This window comes from Geotrypetes seraphini, chromosome 2 (genome assembly GCF_902459505.1).
Source record: "Geotrypetes seraphini chromosome 2, aGeoSer1.1, whole genome shotgun sequence".
NCBI lineage: Eukaryota > Metazoa > Chordata > Amphibia > Gymnophiona > Dermophiidae > Geotrypetes > Geotrypetes seraphini.
The window spans coordinates 15,874,054-15,893,181 of NC_047085.1; the positions used below are offsets into that span (position 1 = coordinate 15,874,054).

The 19,128-nt window shown below is 44.0% G+C and overlaps 1 protein-coding gene across 1 annotated transcript; it reads left to right on the top strand.

The window, feature by feature from the left end:
* The first annotated feature begins 1,794 nt into the window (after positions 1–1,794).
* Positions 1,795–18,420, top strand: LOC117355438 (lymphocyte antigen 6E-like). The gene is made up of 3 exons (XM_033933972.1): positions 1,795–1,860; positions 14,099–14,221; positions 17,431–18,420. The coding sequence occupies exons 1-3, from the start codon at positions 1,809–1,811 to the stop codon at positions 17,604–17,606; spliced, it is 351 nt and encodes a 116-aa protein (XP_033789863.1). The 5' UTR covers positions 1,795–1,808; the 3' UTR covers positions 17,607–18,420.
* The last annotated feature ends 708 nt before the right edge of the window (positions 18,421–19,128 follow it).

Sequence of the window (19,128 nt, forward strand, 5' to 3'; positions counted from 1 at the left end):
TTATTTTCTGATTCTAAATCTTCTGTGTTCATCCCACGCTTCTTTGAACTCAGTCACAGTTTTACTCTCCACCACCTCTCTCGGGAGCGCATTCCAGGCATCCACCACCCTCTCCGTAAAGTAGAATTTCCTAACATTGCCCCTGAATCTACCACCCCTCAACCTCAAATTATGTCCTTTGGTTTTACCATTTTCCTTTCTCTGGAAAAGATTTTGTTCTACGTTAATACCCTTTAAGTATTTGAACGTCTGAATCATATCTCCCCTGTCTCTCCTTTCCTCTAGGGTATACATATTCAGGGCTTCCAGTCTCTCCTCATATGTCTTCTGGTGCAAGCCTCCTATCATTTTCGTCGCCCTCCTCTGGACCGCCTCAAGTCTTCTTACGTCTTTCGCCAGATACGGTCTCCAAAACTGAACACAATACTCCAAGTGGGGCCTCACCAATGACCTGTACAGGGGCATCAACACCTTCTTTCTTCTACTGACTACGCCTCTCTTTATACAGCCCAGAATCCTTCTGGCAGCAGCCACTGCCTTGTCACACTGTTTTTTCACCTTTAGATCTTCAATATGTAAAAAAAAATATTGGGTTTAGGTCACGAAGCATCAAATTGGTATAAAATACTGGTACATTTAGAGTAAAGAAAACGAAACGTTGATGGTTTACGTAACATATGGTCACGGGAACTAATGGTGTCTATATCTGATGATCAATGGCAATTCATGTCCCTTAAACGCATCCGATGTTGTCAATCTGCCTCCATGAACCAATCACTATTTTTTGTAATCCAACGTGTAATATGGACTCCTGTTAGACTGAACAAAATTAACTCAGAATATTCTCCTCCATGTTGGTCTTGTGGACAAGGAAAAGGAAGGCTAGATCGTATGTTATTCTATTGTCCTACGGCTCATAACTTCTGCCAACATCACATTCAAGACATATTTACATATAAATGTTCCCTTGACAAATCTGGAGTGATCTTTAACCTCTTTGCGTCTGTTGATATCACTAATATTCGTAAAGACTGCTGTAGCAATCCAAACCATTTGGAAAACCTGGAAAAAATGCATCCTTGTTGTCTTTCCAGTTTGGGTGGAATTCAGTGGGTTTAGTTGGGAAATATGAGGCGGTCATAACGGAGAAGAGAGGTCAAGGGGCCACATCAAGATCATTATGGGCGCCCGGACAAGAGTTTGCAGATAATAGTTGAACTATAGTGAAAGAATGGAGATGTGGATGGATGTTGGTTTTTCACCCTCTGCAAATGGATTTCAAGGATTTCGTCTTATAATATCCTAAGCTTTGTGTTAATAGGTGTTATGAGCAATTTGTCTGATATGTTTCAACTGCTTTATTGTACGTTACTACGTATATAAAATTTCAATAACATTTCGGAGCAGAAAAGCTGTTCCCCATTGCTTTTACCGGCCACTGCCTCGTGACTTGTTGGTAGGTGTCATGGCGTCAGGGAGAGGCTGAACAAACCTTTTGTGCTAATGTTGATTCTTTTTCAGGGTGCTTTCCAGTAAGAAATGCAATAAATCCTCCTGATATGTGACTGAACATGAACTGGTGTTTGTCCTGAAATAATCCCTCCCTACTGTACAGACTGTCCATAGACACAGGGGAAGTGACATTCAGTGGCAGCCTGTCAGATTCAACAAACAAATTTATTGGGTTTTTTTTTTGCATGTGTGCGTTGACACGGTGTTTTAAAGAATAGTCATAGCAACCCAAAACAAATTCAGGGGATATAAAGGTCTTGAGGAACAGCCCCACAGCTTCAGAGGAACCTGTGAAAATGAAGGCGTTTCTGATCTCCCTTGTGGTGGTAGCCCTGTGCCTGCTGACAGGTAAGCAACATCTCTGATTACCTTCCTGGGTCTACAAGATAACTTAGACTAGTTGGCAATATTTTTTTAAATTATCCTGGTTTATATTCATTTTTACCTTCCTGGGTCTAGAGCAGTGGTCTCAAACTCATGGCCCGGGGGCCACATGTGGCCCGCCAGGTACTATTTTGAAGCCCTCGGTTTGTTTATCATAATCACAAAAGTAAAATAAAACAGTTTCTCGATCATACGTCTCTTTAGCTATAAATGACAATATTATTATTAAGCCTTAGCCAAAAGGAAAGATTTATAAATTATAAAGAGTTTTACCTCATGCAAAATTGTTATTTCTTTAATAAGACATGAACTATTTTTTTCTGAGGCCCTCCGAGTACCTACAAATCCCAAAATGTGGTCCTGCAAAGAGTTTGACTTTGAGGCCACTGGTCTAGAGGACTAGTTGGCAATATTTTTCTAATTATCTTGGTTTTTATATCTATTTTCACTAGTGTAAAATATTGCACTTGAGGGAGGTGATAGTGACCAACACTTCTCTCTGGAGGGGCCGATAATTCTTAATGGTGTGACTCTGGTTGTCCCTATTTCCTTCAATACATTGTCCTATGCATGCAGGTGAAAGAGATTTGAGGATATTGTTTTGTTCATCTCTTTCAAGGACATTATTAGAGCAATTTTTACACCAATTCTCTGAGAGAAATTATATGCCTATTACCTTTCAAAATTACCCCCTGGAAAGTGCCAGCACACATTTACAAGTGAAGTAAATTCTCACTATCAAATCGCGTTTGGGTTAATTGTCCACAGGAGAATATTATGCAAGTGATCGTACAAAATAGGTGTCGATTTTAACTTCTGAGGCTTTTCCTCCTCTTTTGCACACCACAGTGTAGATTTCTGGTGACACATTTTCAGAGAAGTAGTTTTTTGTATTCATGGGATTATAGAAAATGCACACATAATCGCCTCTGTGCCCAAGTGCCCCTGGGCACACCTGCACAAGACCACATAAAAATAGTTGCAATTATGCTTATATACCTCTGTACAATTTTACAAGATCCTGCTTCTATGTGCTTTGCATGAAGGAAGCTTTTTTTTTTTGCATATATTTTTATTAAATAATGAACACAATGCAATAAACATTTCTAACAAAAAATAAGCAGCTATAACAGATTTAACAAAGGTGAACAATAAGCTTGTTCCAAGAAGTAATCTGAGCTGCTTGTAAAACTAAACTAAACTAAAGCTTAACTTTGTATACTGTGTCATCACCAAACAAAGAGCTCGGCTTGGTTAACAATATTAAAAAAAAAAAAATACAGGATGATAACAGAAAGAAAGATAGATCCAATAAGTCAAGGAGAAAAAGAGCGATTTCCAAAATGATTTGCAAACAGAATTGTTTTTAGAGATTTGCGGAAAAAAAAAATTTGAATGGAGCTAGAGACCCTTAAAGTAAGGGGGATTCCATTCCATAATTCTGTTAGTTTGGAAAATAAAAGATGTGATTGTATAAAATTAAGGCAACAAACCAAAACCAAGGAGGAAACCAAGGTTCAACTGTCTGCAGTGTAAAACAATCCAGAACAAACAAACCAAAAAACTGCAGACCTTGTACACGATGCAGGCAGACTTTATTATGACAAGTAAATCTTTGATTAAAAACCTTTTACCAGGTAAGGGACCCAACACGGTCCGTGTTTCGGACTAACCTTCGTCAGGGGTCCTAATAAGTACAAATACAATATTTAAAACCAACATATTTAGAAATACAATATATTAAAAAAATTTTTTATCAAATGTATCAATATATTAATTACTATAATGGTCCAATTATTCCATTAAAAAGAATTTAAAAAATAGAAAAGAAGGAAGGAAAGATATATTATAAAATAAATAGGTAATATAATAGATTAAAACAAGGATTATAGAACATAGAAGTTGTATTTTAAGAGAGATATTAACAGCGCCCTTGGCTCAACATTGGAAGGACTTTTCACACACTATTGCCTGCATCATGTACAAGGTTTGCAGTTTATTGTATAAAATTATACAGAATGAATGAATATGTTTTTTAGAGATGTCATTGGTTATACATTACTAGTTGTTTAGCCCGTTACATTAACGGGTGCTAGCAGCCCTTCTCCCTTACTTTTACCTCCTCCCTGTCCAGCAGAACCCCCACCCATTCCCTGCTCCCCCTATATAGCAGTAGCCCTTCTCCTTTTATCGCCCCCTGTTCAGCATCACCCCCCCCATTTCCCGCTCCCCATATCCAGCAGTATCTCTTCTCCTTTACTTCCTGCTCCCCCCCCCCTGTCCAGCAGTAGCCCTTCTCCCTTACTTGTATGTTCCCCACTGTCCATTAGGAACCCTTCTCCCTTATCTGTAAACCATGCAGCCTTACATTTTAGAAGTCCCCCACCCCATTCTGCCCAGCTCCCTTGCCAAATTTCAAAACTGCAGGCAGTGGCTGCTCCTCACCCGATCCCCGCTTACAGCGGCCCCGCACTCGCGGTCTGGTTGGCTCCCTTGTTGGAGCTTTTCACGGTGTTGTCTCCTCTTGGCCTTCTCCAAGGGCTGGCTCCCATGAAAATGTTGTGTTGCTGTTCGGGGCCGCGGCGGCGGCTTCTCTCCGGAGGCGCACCGGCGTCGGAAGCCTTGTCTCTGACGTTGTGACGTCGGAGGGGTTTCCGACGCTGGTGCGGCTCTTTGGGGGGCTGCCGCCTTCGGGGAGGCTTTGGATGAGGGGCCGGATGCGGAAGGAGCAGCCACCGTGGGGGGCTTTGGTGGGAGAGCCAGCCAGACGCATGGATCGAGCAGCCCGGGCCCCGACCACCCTGAGAGGTGTCCTCCGAGCCCCGAGAAGAGACGCAGCAGGGCGACTTGTCCGGTCAGCAGAAGGGGCGGATTGACATCCTACTCGGGCCGCCGCGGCCGACATCCGACTCCAGGCCAGACCGTAAGCCGCGCATGCGCACTTCCTATGTGTCGCTACAGCTCACGGAAAACCGGCACACACATAGGAAGTGCGCATGCGCAGCCTAGCGTTTTATTATATTAGATAAGAGACTTCCTTTTGCCTGCTGTAGTTAAACAATTTTTATTAAAGCTTTGTTCGTATTTCTGAAATAAAATGACCCCGTTCCACCAGGTTTGTACAGTGGCTGGCGATGAGTTTCAACGCTTTTGACATTAGAAAGTCAAATAATGCTTTATCGGGTGGAGAAAGCTCACTCCGTAATGCAAGACATTTCTAAATGACATGTTTTATGTTGACGTCTCCAGAAAATTTTTAAATATCTTTCGAATTACTTTCCAAACGTCTGCCGAGAATAATTGCAAGAAGTCACATCCATATATTAGATCAGTGGTTCCCAAACCCTGTCCTGGGGGACCCCCCAGCCCGTCGGGTTTTCAAGATATCCCTAATGAATATGCATGAGAGAGATTTGCATATAATGGAAGCGACAGGTACGCAAATCTCTCTCATGCATATTCATTAGGGATATCTTGAAAACCCGACTGGATGGGGATCCCCCAGGACAGGGTTTGGGAACCACTGTATTAGATGAACAAGAGTTCCCATAGACCGGCATAGCTGATGAAGCATAGAATTTAGTTTTTCCTTGCAGTGCATAATGCTCGATGTTGTACAAAGAACATTGATTAACTGATGAATCTTTATTTATGTATTTATATACCACTTATAATCTAAGTGGTTTTGCATTCAGATAATCAAGCATTTTTCCCTATCTGTCCTGATAGGCTCATACTGTATCTAATGTACCTGGGGCAATGAGGGATTAAGTGACTTGCCCAGGGTCACAAGGAGCAGTGTGGGTTTTGAACCCACAACCTCAGGGTGCTGAGGCTGTAGCTCCAACCACTGCGCCATACACTCCCCAGTGAAGATATAGAAGCTCTGGGGCCTAATGACCAGAATTGGTGCCATTCGTCTTTTGAAAGTTGGCCATTTAAATCTACGATGGAAGCTTTTTCAAAATGATGCTCTATTCCCCTGAATTCTATATATGGCAGCCGAAGTTGAGTACCCAACTTTGGGACACAGTTACATGATGCGTGTGCAAATAAATTGGATAATGAGTTCCGAACCATCAATAACTGACAACCAGTTACTGATATTGACACGTGTAGAGAATGACATGGGGAAAAATTCTGTCCCCGTCACCGCCCCGTCCCTGGACCACCATCCTCTGCACCGCCCCGTCCCCGCTGTCCCTTTCATCGCCTCGTCCCCGTCTCTGCTGTCACCTTCACCGCCCCGTCACCGCCCCGCTGCCTCTTTCACCGCCCCGGCCCCGTTCCCGTCTTCAGCGTCTTCTCCTCCCCATCCCCCCACCCCCAGCACCCTTCACGCGGTCCAGCAGCTCCCTCCCGCCGGCCAGCCATGCATTTCCCTCCCTCCCTCCTTTTCCCTTACCTTTTCTTCTTGAAACTGGCGATTTCTATATGGCTATGAGCTGTATTAGAGCCGGAACCTTGAAGTCGCGTCGGGTTGTCTGCTAGAAAAGTCTCCTCCGATGCAACCAGAAACAGGAAGTTGCGTCAGAGGAGACTTTTACCAGCAGGCAACGCAATGCGACCTCAAGGCTCCGGCTGTAATACAGCTCGTAGCCTTATAGAAATCGCCATTTTAAGAAGAAAAGGTAAGGGAAAAGGAGGGAGGGAGATACATGGATGGCCGGCGGGAGAGAGTGGGCTGCCGGTTCAAACGCTCGGTCACCGCGCGTTCAAGATTGTTCACCGCCCCGTGCTACCATTCACCGCTCCACGGGGTGGTGAATGGCCTTGTCCCCGAACTTGCGGTGACCATTTTTTTTTTGGTCACCATTTTGGCGGGTTACCCGCGGCTAAACGCGGCTAGCCGCGGGTAACCGCCACCGTGTCATTCTCTAGACACATGTTAAAATTTGAATGCACATCTGTCTACATGCTATTCTTAAAGACATTGTTGAAAGCTAAAAAGCCATTAGACAGGTATAAAAGCAGACTTCTTATAATTACGACAGGGATTGCCATGCAAATGATCACCAGGAATTGGAAAAACTGGGACAGGCTAAACTTTTCCTTTTGGTGGGAAACTTTGTGTCAATGTTACAGATATGAAAAAATGAATTCGGAAATACTGGGACATATTACAATATTTAAAGCTATTTGGGGTCCATTAACAGAATTTGTTAAATCTGATTAATTGTATAAGCTTTTAATTTCTATTTAATTCTCACACATATTCAGGAAGGGAGGGAGGGAGGGTGCGGGGGGAAGAAAATATATATTTTGTATTATTATTTGAGTGGATAAAATGGGGGAGAGTGTGGTGAAGTGGTTTAAGCTACAGCCTCAGCACCCTGGGGTTGTGGGTTCAAACCCATGCTGCTCCTTGTGACCCTGGGCAAGTTATTTAATTCCCCCCCCCCTTGCCCCAAGTACATAAGATAGATTGTGAGCCCACCAGGAAGACAGGGAAAACTGCTTGAGTACCTGAATAAATTCATGTAAACCCTTCTGAGCTCCCCTGGGAGAACAGTAGAGAAAATGGAATAAATAAATAGTGTGAACAGCTTCAGTCTCTGATAGCCAGAGCTGGTATTGTGACGTCATAATGCCTCATTCCACCAATAAGAGCCAACCTCATCAGTGATGTCACAATGGCTGGATTGTCCTACACTTGGATCACTTTTGCTATTTTGATTTCTAGAATGGTGCAGTGGTTAAAGCTACAGCCTCAGCACCCTAAGGTTCTGGGCTCAAACCCAGGCTGCTCCTTGTGACCCTGGGAAAGTCACTTAATCCCCCCATTGTCCCAGGTACATTAGATAGATTGTGAGCCAGACAGGGAAAACTGCTTGAGTACCTGAATAAACTCATGTAAACCGTTCTGAGCTCTCCTGGGAGAATGGTATTCAAAATATAGAAATTGAAATATATATTAGTAACATTTTTTGCACTTTGTACTCGAATTGAAAATCAATAAAGAATTACAAAAAAAAAAAAAAAAGAACAGCACCAAACTCCCATGGCACGATTCTCAAAAGGGGGCATAGAAGACATTGCAAACAGTTACAGCATATTGCCTAACCACGCCTAAACTTGGCATTGGAATTTACTCCAGGCGGTGGCGTACCTAGCATATGCGACACCCGGGGCCCATCATTTTTTGACACCCCCTTCATCTACATGAAAAACATGATTTTTAGTAACAATCCACACTTCGCACAAGAGCGTACCTCGGAAAAGGCAGCATCTTACATTCTGCAGTGAGCAGCAGAACATTAGTACACCCATTGTAAAACTAAAACAAGCCAGACTAGTACAGATCGTTCCTGCACAGTCAAGGCTAACAGAGAACCATGCCTTTTGTACACACAGAACACAAAAAACACCTTTGTCTAATATGGAATATGGAATCACAAACTAACCCCTACCCCTTTTATAAAACTGTAGTGCAGTTTTTAGCCATGGCGGTAACAGCTCAGATTCTCAAAGAATTCTGAGCATCAAAGCTGTTACCACTACAGCCGGCACTAAAAAACGCTCTACAGTTTTGTAAAAGGGGGGGGGGGGGGGGGATAAAATAAAAATACATAGACAAAGGTTAAATTGAACCACCAAGAAGCTGGACTCTGCATACAATGCAACACCACAGAAATAGTGACACATGTCTCCTAAAGCAAAAAAAAATTAATAAATAGAAATTTTTTTCTACCTTTGTCTTCTCTGGTTTCTGCTTTCCTCATCTTCTTGTCACTCTCTTCCTTTCATCCACTGTCTACACTCTCTCTGCCCCTTCTGTATGGCATCTTCTCTCCTTCTATGCCCCGTCTACACTCTCTCTGCCCCTTCTGTATGGCATCTTCTCTCCTTCTATGCCCCTTCCAGAAACTTTATGCCTCCCCCTTCCATCTCTCCCTCCACTCCCATTGGTCTGGTATCCATCTTCTTTCCTTCCCTCTCCTCCCCAATGGTCTGGCATCTCTCTCCTCTTCTCTCCTTCCCTTCCTTCTCCCACACCCTCATAGCCTGGCATTTCACCCTTTCCTTTTCTTCCCTCATTGTTCTTATTTTATTTTCTGCATCTGTCTAGATTAAATTCTTACTATTCAGTCCTCAATTTCTCTTTTCACTTAGTCTACCTACAGCTTGCCATGTTTTTTTTCCTCACCCCCTCCAGTATTTCACTAACTTTATCCTCTTCCCTCCATCCAGCATGTGCCCTTTTTTATTTATCCCCTCCTTCCATCATGTGCCCTCTTTCTCTACCAATTCTATCCAGCATCTACATCCTCTCTGTCAACTTCCATCCAGTGTCTGCACCCTCTCTCCACTTCCATCCAGCATCTGCTTCCTTCTCTCTTCTATCCCACTTCTATCCAGCATAGGCTTCCGCTCCCCACAAACATCCAATGTCTACCCTTTCTCTCTCTCTCTCTAAAGCTCTCTTCCATCAGCATCTGCCTCTTCCCTCTCCCTTCACCCCACTTCATCAGCATCTGCCCCCTTTCTCTCCCCCAACACTCTATTCAGTATCCTTCCCCTTTCTGTCTCTCTATCCCCCTCCCTGCACACCAATTCCATCACCTTGTGCCCCCTTTCTCTCACTCCACCACACTTCCAAACCAACTTCCTGCTCCTTTCTCCCTCCACAACAATGCCATCAAGTATCTTGCCCCCTCACCTCCCCACCACCCCGGTATGCTTTCCTAAATCAGCAGCATCAGCTGTAAACTGAAACACAGTCATCGCGGGACCTCGCTGCACTTCCCTGCGGCTGCCGGCTCTGCTCCTGAATAAGAAAGTGACGTCGGAGGAAGTAGACTGGCAACCACGGTGAGGTGCAGGAAGGTTCCATCATGACTGATTTTAAAGTTTACTCTGCCGTGACTGCTTTCCTGAACCAGCAGCAACGGCAGAGTAGGGCGGGAGGTTCCGGACTCGGTGGGCCAGCTGTGCACCTCCCCCCCCCCTTAGAGCATGCACTCGAACTGGACCGCCCCTCCTACCCCACCCTTGGTATGCCACTGACTCCAAGTTTTAACAGGTGTAAGTCCAGCACCCAAAAACTAGGCACAGGATCCATGCTAAACACTATTCTATATAAGGCATGTTTGTATTATTATTTTGATTTTATTTTTGATGCTGTGCTGTTTATTCTTATTTTATCTTTATTTGAATTTGTTTGCGTATATGAGATCTGTCTTGAATAGTACATATAGAGAAGAATATAAATAAATAAATAGCACTGAACTGTTTTGGCATCAAGATATTCAGAAAAGAAATAAAGACTACGGTATACTCTTCAAGAAATCCCTGAAAAAGTCTTAACACCACAAGTTCCTTCCTTCTTCCCATCAACTTCCCGACTCCCCGAAACTACATGATCTACCAGAGATCTTCCTTTGTAACCCTCCTTCTAAAACTCTTTTGTAATCCGCCTTGAACCGCAAGGTAATGGCGGAATAGAAATCTCTAATGTAATTTACTGAATTCTGCCCTCTATGTATAAATGGGTTTTAAAATTTCCCTGTTTTCTCGTGTGATCATTTTCTAAATAAATAGAAATTGCTGTTGCAAATTAAGGGCCTGATTGATTGAGTTTTTCTCTCATAAACTCTGAAGGGGAGAGAAGTCCAAGTGAATTGGATCCTTCAAGTCTTAGCTATCTGTGTCCTACCACATGGAAATTTGGCCCTGATTCTGGAAGAGAGGAGGCGGGAGGCACCCTGCCGCCATCTAACTTATTTGGTTTAATTGCCTTTATGCGACACGGTAATTGGCTATGTCATTTAAAAGCAATTAAAATTGCATTACAAAAAGATAGGCACCTACATTTCTGGCACTGCGTCTGAATTCAAGAGGGTCTGGGATAGGCACATGGGATCTCAGAGAGAGAAAAAGATAAAGGTTAATGTGGATGGGCAGACTAGATGGGCCATTTGGCCTTTATCTGCCATCATGTTACTGTGTTCTATGACATCACAATGCAGGTGTAAAGAGCCTTAGCCAATAGGTTAAGGAGGAGATTGTGGATGGGCCATTTGGCCTTTATCTGCCATCATGTTACTGTGTTCTATGACATCACAATGCAGGTGTAAAGAGCCTTAGCCAATAGGTTAAGGAGGAGATAGTGGATGGGCCATTTGGCCTTTATCTGCCATCATGTTACTGTGTTCTATGACATCACAATGCAGGTGTAAAGAGCCTTAGCCAATAGGTTAAGGAGGAGATAGTAGATGGGCCATTTGGCCTTTATCTGCCATCATGTTACTGTGTTCTATGACATCACAATGCAGGTGTAAAGAGCCTTAGCCAATAGGTTAAGGAGGAGATAGTGGATGGGCCATTTGGCCTTTATCTGCCATCATGTTACTGTGTTCTATGACATCACAATGCAGGTGTAAAGAGCCTTAGCCAATAGGTTAAGGAGGAGATAGTGGATGGGCCATTTGGCCTTTATCTGCCATCATGTTACTGTGTTCTATGACATCACAATGCAGGTGTAAAGAGCCTTAGCCAATAGGTTAAGGAGGAGATAGTAGATGGGCCATTTGGCCTTTATCTGCCATCATGTTACTGTGTTCTATGACATCACAATGCAGGTGTAAAGAGCCTTAGCCAATAGGTTAAGGAGGAGATAGTGGATGGGCCATTTGGCCTTTATCTGCCATCATGTTACTGTGTTCTATGACATCACAATGCAGGTGTAAAGAGCCTTAGCCAATAGGTTAAGGAGGAGATAGTGGATGGGCCATTTGGCCTTTATCTGCCATCATGTTACTGTGTTCTATGACATCACAATGCAGGTGTCAAGAGCCTTAGCCAATAGGTTAAGGAGGAGATTGTGGATGGGCCATTTGGCCTTTATCTGCCATCATGTTACTGTGTTCTATGACATCACAATGCAGGTGTAAAGAGCCTTAGCCAATAGGTTAAGGAGGAGATAGTGGATGGGCCATTTGGCCTTTATCTGCCATCATGTTACTGTGTTCTATGACATCACAATGCAGGTGTAAAGAGCCTTAGCCAATAGGTTAAGGAGGAGATTGTGGATGGGCCATTTGGCCTTTATCTGCCATCATGTTACTGTGTTCTATGACATCACAATGCAGGTGTAAAGAGCCTTAGCCAATAGGTTAAGGAGGAGATAGTGGATGGGCCATTTGGCCTTTATCTGCCATCATGTTACTGTGTTCTATGACATCACAATGCAGGTGTAAAGAGCCTTAGCCAATAGATTAAGGAGGAGATAGTGGATGGGCCATTTGGCCTTTATCTGCCATCATGTTACTGTGTTCTATGACATCACAATGCAGGTGTAAACAGCCTTAGCCAATAGGTTAAGGAGGAGATAGTGGATGGGCCATTTGGCCTTTATCTGCCATCATGTTACTGTGTTCTATGACATCACAATGCAGGTGTAAAGAGCCTTAGCCAATAGGTTAAGGAGGAGATAGTGGATGGGCCATTTGGCCTTTATCTGCCATCATGTTACTGTGTTCTATGACATCACAATGCAGGTGTAAAGAGCCTTAGCCAATAGGTTAAGGAGGAGATAGTGGATGGGCCATTTGGCCTTTATCTGCCATTATGTTACTATGTTTCTATCCACGAAGGCACCAACTTGCGCCTAAGGTCGATGGAGGCATAGGTAACGCCTTAGGTGCCGGTAGTCACCTCTGTAGACATGATTCACGTCAAACATGTAGGCCTTCAACACCATGGCCTATATGTCCGGTGCCTACGTTTGACCTGGCAACAATTCTGCAACCAGCACCAGTGTTTGATTGACATTCACCAGCTTTGGAGGTACCGACTGATACCAGAGCCAGTTTCAAAATCTGGCCCGTACTGTTCACATGTATCTATCTGTCTATATTTTATGATGCATCTACCTACATACAACTGTCTTCTTCAAATAGTCTGATAGGAAACTGCTCTTCTAAAATGTGGTGCAAAGTTTGCATAGTTTCCATAATGTCCGTACTTCTGGCCATATTAAAAAGAAATGTTCTTGTGAACATATTTAGGTGAGTTGATGTGAGGAAAGCCATAGGTGTATGTTTGACTTCCAAAAGTACATGTGCTAGTCCAATGCCTTTCCCCCCCCCCAAAACCAGTGGTGTAGATATAACTGGAGCCCGGATGGACACAGGCCCACTAACTTTGAGCTCCAGCCCACCCGGATGGACCGTTCAGGTCTTTATCTGCCATCATTTATTATGGTACTATGAGGGGCCACTGAAAAGATCTCAGCCCAACCAAGAAGAGACTGATGTGGAGCCAGGAAACTTACAAGTTATTCCACACTTTTCTTGACACTTTTCATTTCATTTCATATCATATCATTGAAACAAAAAGTGTCAAGAGAAGTGTGGAATAACTTGTGTTTCGTGGCTCCACATCATTCTCTTCTTGGTTGGGCTGAGAACTTTTCAGCGGCTCCTCCTATTGTGATGTCATAATGCCTCATTCCACCAATGCCTAAGAGCCAACCTCATCAGTGATGTCACAATGGCTTGGTTTCCCTATACTTGTGCCCATGTACTAGATGCATTTGCCTCACTGAAATGAAAAGTGTCAAGAAAAGTGTGGAACAATTGGTAGGTTTCATGGCGCCCCATCCTTCTCTTCTTGGTTGGGCTGAGAACTTTGCAGTGGCCTCTTGTATGTTTGAACATTAGTGGGAATAGGAGCTAATAATTTCAGCCGCTATCCAGGTCAAGTTATCTGGACAAGTCAGCTGCAGATACGGTGAGCCTAAGATATCTGGATAAATTTCCATTTACAAGTATCTGGATAACTTCATCTGAATCTCTTTGACTATTAGCCCCCTCGGGTGTGTTTTGAATAATATATAGTGCTGTACAATGTCAAAACTTACTTCATTCAACTCTCCTTTGAAACCACAAATGGGGTGAGATCCCTTGAGCTCTACTGGAAGGGTGGGATGGGGTGGACAGATTTACTGTGCTTCCACTTGCAGCCTGTGATACTTCTAGATTATTCTTTTTGGTGTTCCCTTTCATGTCAGTTCTATTTCATTTGTAAACTGCTTTGTTGTCTTATTCACGAAAGGAACTCTAATAAATCCCTGAACAAGAATAAGACAGATTTTCTATAGACCTCAGAAAATTGAGGGAGGTGACAGAGTTTCTGTCAGATTGTAATTTTCATTGGAACAGTACATATAGATAACATGATATGAATCTCTCTCTTCCAGTTCACTCGTTGAAATGTTACACTTGTAAAGGTGAGACGAGTAACAGCAAATGTCAGACAGCAACTGCCGAATGCGTAGGTGCAGATGACGTCTGCCAGACCAAGTTGACGTATAGCGAAGCTGGTAAGTTGCACCGTTCCCAACAAAGAACATAAGAATGGCCTTATTGGGTCAGGACAATGGTCCATCAAGCCCAGTAGCCCGTTCTCACGGTGGCCAATCCAGGTCACTAGTACCTGGCCAAAACCCAGAAGAAGAAAGTAGCTGTGGGGTACTGCTCAATGTTCAAGGGGGATCCTTTAATCCAACAGCATAAATAGAAAGGAAACACGCAAGAGTCCACACTTCAGTTGCCATGCTACCACAGTAAGGGGTCAAGGGTCAAGATAGTTGGGATACCTTAGCCCTTGGACTTTGTACCAGGTGCCTACTCTGTCTCTGAAACTAGTGTAACTGATCACACTCACACAGTGTCGGGGCACCAACTAGTCTGTAACCAAAACAAAACAGAAAGAAAGTCTGAGTTCGAGCTGGGCGTAGGCCTCACTCTAGTAGGCCAAAGGATAACTTTAGCCGTGGCTCGATCACTCCACACAGTCTGTCATTTAAATAGAAGGAATGAAGCCAAGACTGATGGAAAATTGATCATTTGAACTTTACTTGAAATCTCGTTTGCAGTGTTCAACTTTCAACTATTTACATCTAGGCCTTTGGACCTGGATTCTATAAACGGCGTCCCGATTCTAGGCGGTAGTAGGCGTCCTACAGCTATCTAACCAGCCAATCGGGAAGCATATTTATTATTTTTTTTTTTAATCCTCCCAAGGCAGGCCGCCTACATTGGAGGTGCCTCTGGGAGCCTAGGGAGGCGTGCAAGCCCGCCTAAGTTCGCCTAAGGCTCAGTGTGGGTGTGGTTTGGCCTGGAAGTAGCCCTAGGCAGACCTAGGAGGCCGTACCCATCTACCTAGGCCAGTGGGAGATGCGTACAATGTAGGCCAGAAAAATGGCAAATCCTTCCTGTCGGTAAACCCCCTGTAGATCGCCGGCAGGAGGGATACCCAATTCTTCCTACCAGACCGCCCCACATAGATTGCCAGGCATCCCTCCAGCAGATAAAGGTACAGGGGGGTCCGGGTGAGTTTCAGGGAGGGTGTTTAGGCGGTTATGAGTTTAGGGAGGGGCTGCCGGCAGAAGAGTGTGGGCATCCCTCCTGCTGGGGATTGTTTCAGGGGTGGAGCAGGAGGGATTGGGCATCCCTCCTACTGGAGGTTGTTTTGGGGGGTTCCAGCAGGAGAAAGTGGGCATCCCTCCTGCATGGACAGTGTGGGTTGGGAGGTCTGGGGTGGCAGCGGGAGAGAGTGGGCATCCCTCCTGCCAGCTGACTTGTGGTGGGGATTGGGGGTTCTCTGCCGCAGCCACTAAGCAGATCACGACAGAGGAATTCCTCCCTCTCCCATCAACTGAGCGGCAGGAACTTCCCAAAGTCACGATTCTGTAACCAGCACCCTCGAATGATTGACAGGCAATCTGACTTGGGCGCAGGTTGCAGAGTCGCGGCTTTGGAGAATCCCTGCCGTTCAGCTGATGGGGGAAGGGGTGGAATTCCCCTGCCACGATCAGCTGCTGCAGTCTAGTGGTAAAGATAGGCAGCTAAAATGCAGGCCAGGGTTTTCCAAACCTACATTTCAGCCGTCTATATTGACATGAATTGCGGCTGGGCAGCCGCTTTAGCTTGCCTAATGCCACTTCCAGCATTGGCCAAGCCTACTTTGGCGTTCTGCAGCCTAAAGCAACTACCTAGCCATGATTCCAGCGGCCATTTCAGCCACCTTTTATATAGGCATTGGTAGGTGCTTCAACACTGCCATTTCTGAGAGCATTTTTCTATTACTTAGGCATCAGTAGGGCACCTATGGAAACCTAATTTTAAGCGCTTGTTATAGAATTTCCCCCGAGTGAGAAAATATTTCCTCCTATTAATTTTAAAAGTATCTCCCTGTAATGAATGTTCCCTAGTCTTTGCAATTTTTGATGGAGCAAAATATGAATTCAGTTGTACCCATTCTATATCACTCAGAATTTTGTAGACTTCAATCTTAGCTCCCTTCACTTGTCTCTTTTCCAAGCACGGCGACCAGCATTGAATGCAGTACTCAAGGTGAAGTCATACCGTGGAGCGATACAGAGGCATTATAATATTCTTAGCCTTTTCCAATAATTCCTCACAACTTATTTGCTTTTTTTGGCCAAAAATAAAAATGGCTATTCAATGCCAGTTGCCAGGTTCAGCGCCAGCAGCAGGGAGTGCGGTTAAAGCCTGCCACCAGCTGAAAATCAGTATATTTCTGACTAAAAATGGCTACTGCCACTGAATGTGCCAAGATTTATATGTTTATGCCCAAATTCTCTTATATGTGCTATTAAAAAACAACAACCTTAGGCTCAGTGTGGTTTTTATTTAATAAAATACCCAGGAAATTGGAAGTTTTCACTTGGAACCCATTTTACATTTTGGGGTTTTTTGGTTTTTTTTTGCTATAAACATTATTTCCGCTTTTTTGTTTGCATTTGAGTTTGTAGGAGTATAGGGTTAGAGGGGCATCATCAAAACTTTAAAACGTCCAAAAACCAGCCTAAGTCGGCACTTTGGACGTCCTAACAGGGAGGTGGTGGAGAGGAAAACGGTGATGGAATTCATAAAAGTGTGGGATAAACACAGAGGATCTCTAATTAGAAAACATATGGTATAAATGAAAGAACTAAGGCCGGTATTGGACAGACTTGTACGGTTTTTGTCCCATATATGGTGATTCGGTGTAGGTTAGGCTGATTCCGAAGCCCCACCCCCACCAATCAACCGTAAAAATGCAAGGAGGTTTCCAGCACAGTAGCGATTATCTGGTGCTGCCTGCAGCTTCCTCAGCACTGTTCCTCTTCCACAGTCTGCCTGAGTGGAAACAGGAAGTTGCATCAGAGGGGGGGGGGGGGGCGAACCGTAGCAGAGGAACTTTGCCAAGGAGGCAAGGAGCAGTGCTAGAGAAACGCTGCCATGCCGGCAACCTCCTTGCATTTTTACAGGTGAAGGGGGGCTTCAGAACTGGGCGGGGAGAAGGGAAGGATGGCTCACAGGGGCCCCGTAGAGCTGTGTGGCCCAGGGCAACTGTGCTATCTCCTCCCCCCCCCCCCCCCACACACACACACACAGACAAATGCTGGGCCTAGCAGTGAGCCTTTTCTGAAGACCTTAGGGTGGGGGGTGAGAGATATAGTAGATGCAATTTACCAAAGTGTTCAGAATAATGGTCTTTATTCTTTCAACCTTACTCCTTTAGGTTTAACTGGAGTGGAAAAAACATGTGGTGCCTGTGCTGCACCTGACAAAGATATTTTTATCTCGTGTTGCAAAACTGACCTTTGTAACAAGAATGGAGCTACGAGCGTGAAAATCAGCTACCTGGCCCTGGTTGTCTCAGTGGGTTTCATCGGCACCATGCTGCGAGCAGTTTAATCGTCTTCACCCAAAGAGCAAAATCTGTGTCAGAGAGATTTTCCCGACGCAAATTGGTATTATACCTCTGGTTTACACGCAGAAATCTGGACCTTAAAAAGAACAATGTATCTGATTAACTTTGAGAGTTTACCAAATGAAACTTGCCTTTTGAATTTCCCGCTCTGAAATTTCCGCCCTGAAATTGCATCTAGGCAACTCATTGGCTCGCTACATTTGAACCAATTAAATACAGAAGCAGCAAGAGGTGTGCGAGGAACGCAGTTTAACTTTAACCAGGTCAATCAGAACTATCTTATTAAATCTACCTGATTAACTCCGTCTTTTACAAAGCCCGATAGCGAGGGCCGCTGTGGTAAATGCTCCGATGCCTGTAAGGACTGAATGGGCATCGGAGCATTTGCCGCACGGCACTCGCACTCGTAGATTTGTAAAAGAGGCCCAAAGCCTGGTTGAAAAACTTTGCTGTCCCGGCATGAACTGGCTAAGGTGATCCAACTGTGGCCTGAATAGCCACTTAAAGACAACTGGATAACTTCTGTTCAACTGGATACCTCGCTGCTGAACCCTGACATTATATTATATCATTTCTTAAGAATCACTAGTATATCCCAAACAGGAATTCAATGCAATTTTAAATCACCCTTAATAGACTGGTCAGTACCAGGAATCGCATCATGATAAAATGAACACAAACATAGTTTTTTAAAATTAAAACATTTTTGAAACCATGAATGAAAGACCTTTATATCAGCTAATACCTATTACATAATTTTCAAATAAATAGGTCTTAAGATCTTTCTGGAATGTTCCATAAGAAGGGATGCATTTTAATTGAACAGGAATAGCCTTCTGACCTCCTCTTGGTTATCCCTGTTATCTACATTCTGCAGAAATTTGCACTGAAATCTTCCAGTTTATGTAAATAAGAACATAAGAATAGCCTTATTGGGTCAGACCAATGGTCCATCTAGCCCAGTATCCCATATTCATGGTGGCCAATCCAGGTCACAAGTATCTTGCAAGAACCCTAATAGCAGTATCACTCCATGCTACAGATCCGGGACAAGCAATGGCTTTCCCTATGTCTGGCTCAATAATAGACTATGGACTTTTCCTCCAAGAACTTGTCCAAACCTTTTCTTTAAACCAGCTACATTAACCGCTCTTACCATATCCCCTGGCAATGCATTCCATAGCTTAACTATTCTCTGAGTGAAAAAAATTCCTCCTATTGATTTTAAAAGTATTTCTCTATAACTTCATCGAGTGTCCCCCTCCTAGTCTTTGTAATTTTTGATGGAGTAAATATCGATCTACACCACTCAGGATTTTGTAGACTTCAATCATATCTCCTCTTAACTGTCTCTTTTCTTAAGTGATTTGTGAGGTCCACCACCTTAGCACAAGGCAAGCAAGTGACCAGGTGGTCTTCATGCCCACCAGCCACCTAGCTATCTATATGTCTAATGATCACATCACCAAGTACAAAAGCTGTCCTAACTTTTTCCTCCTGGGCAGA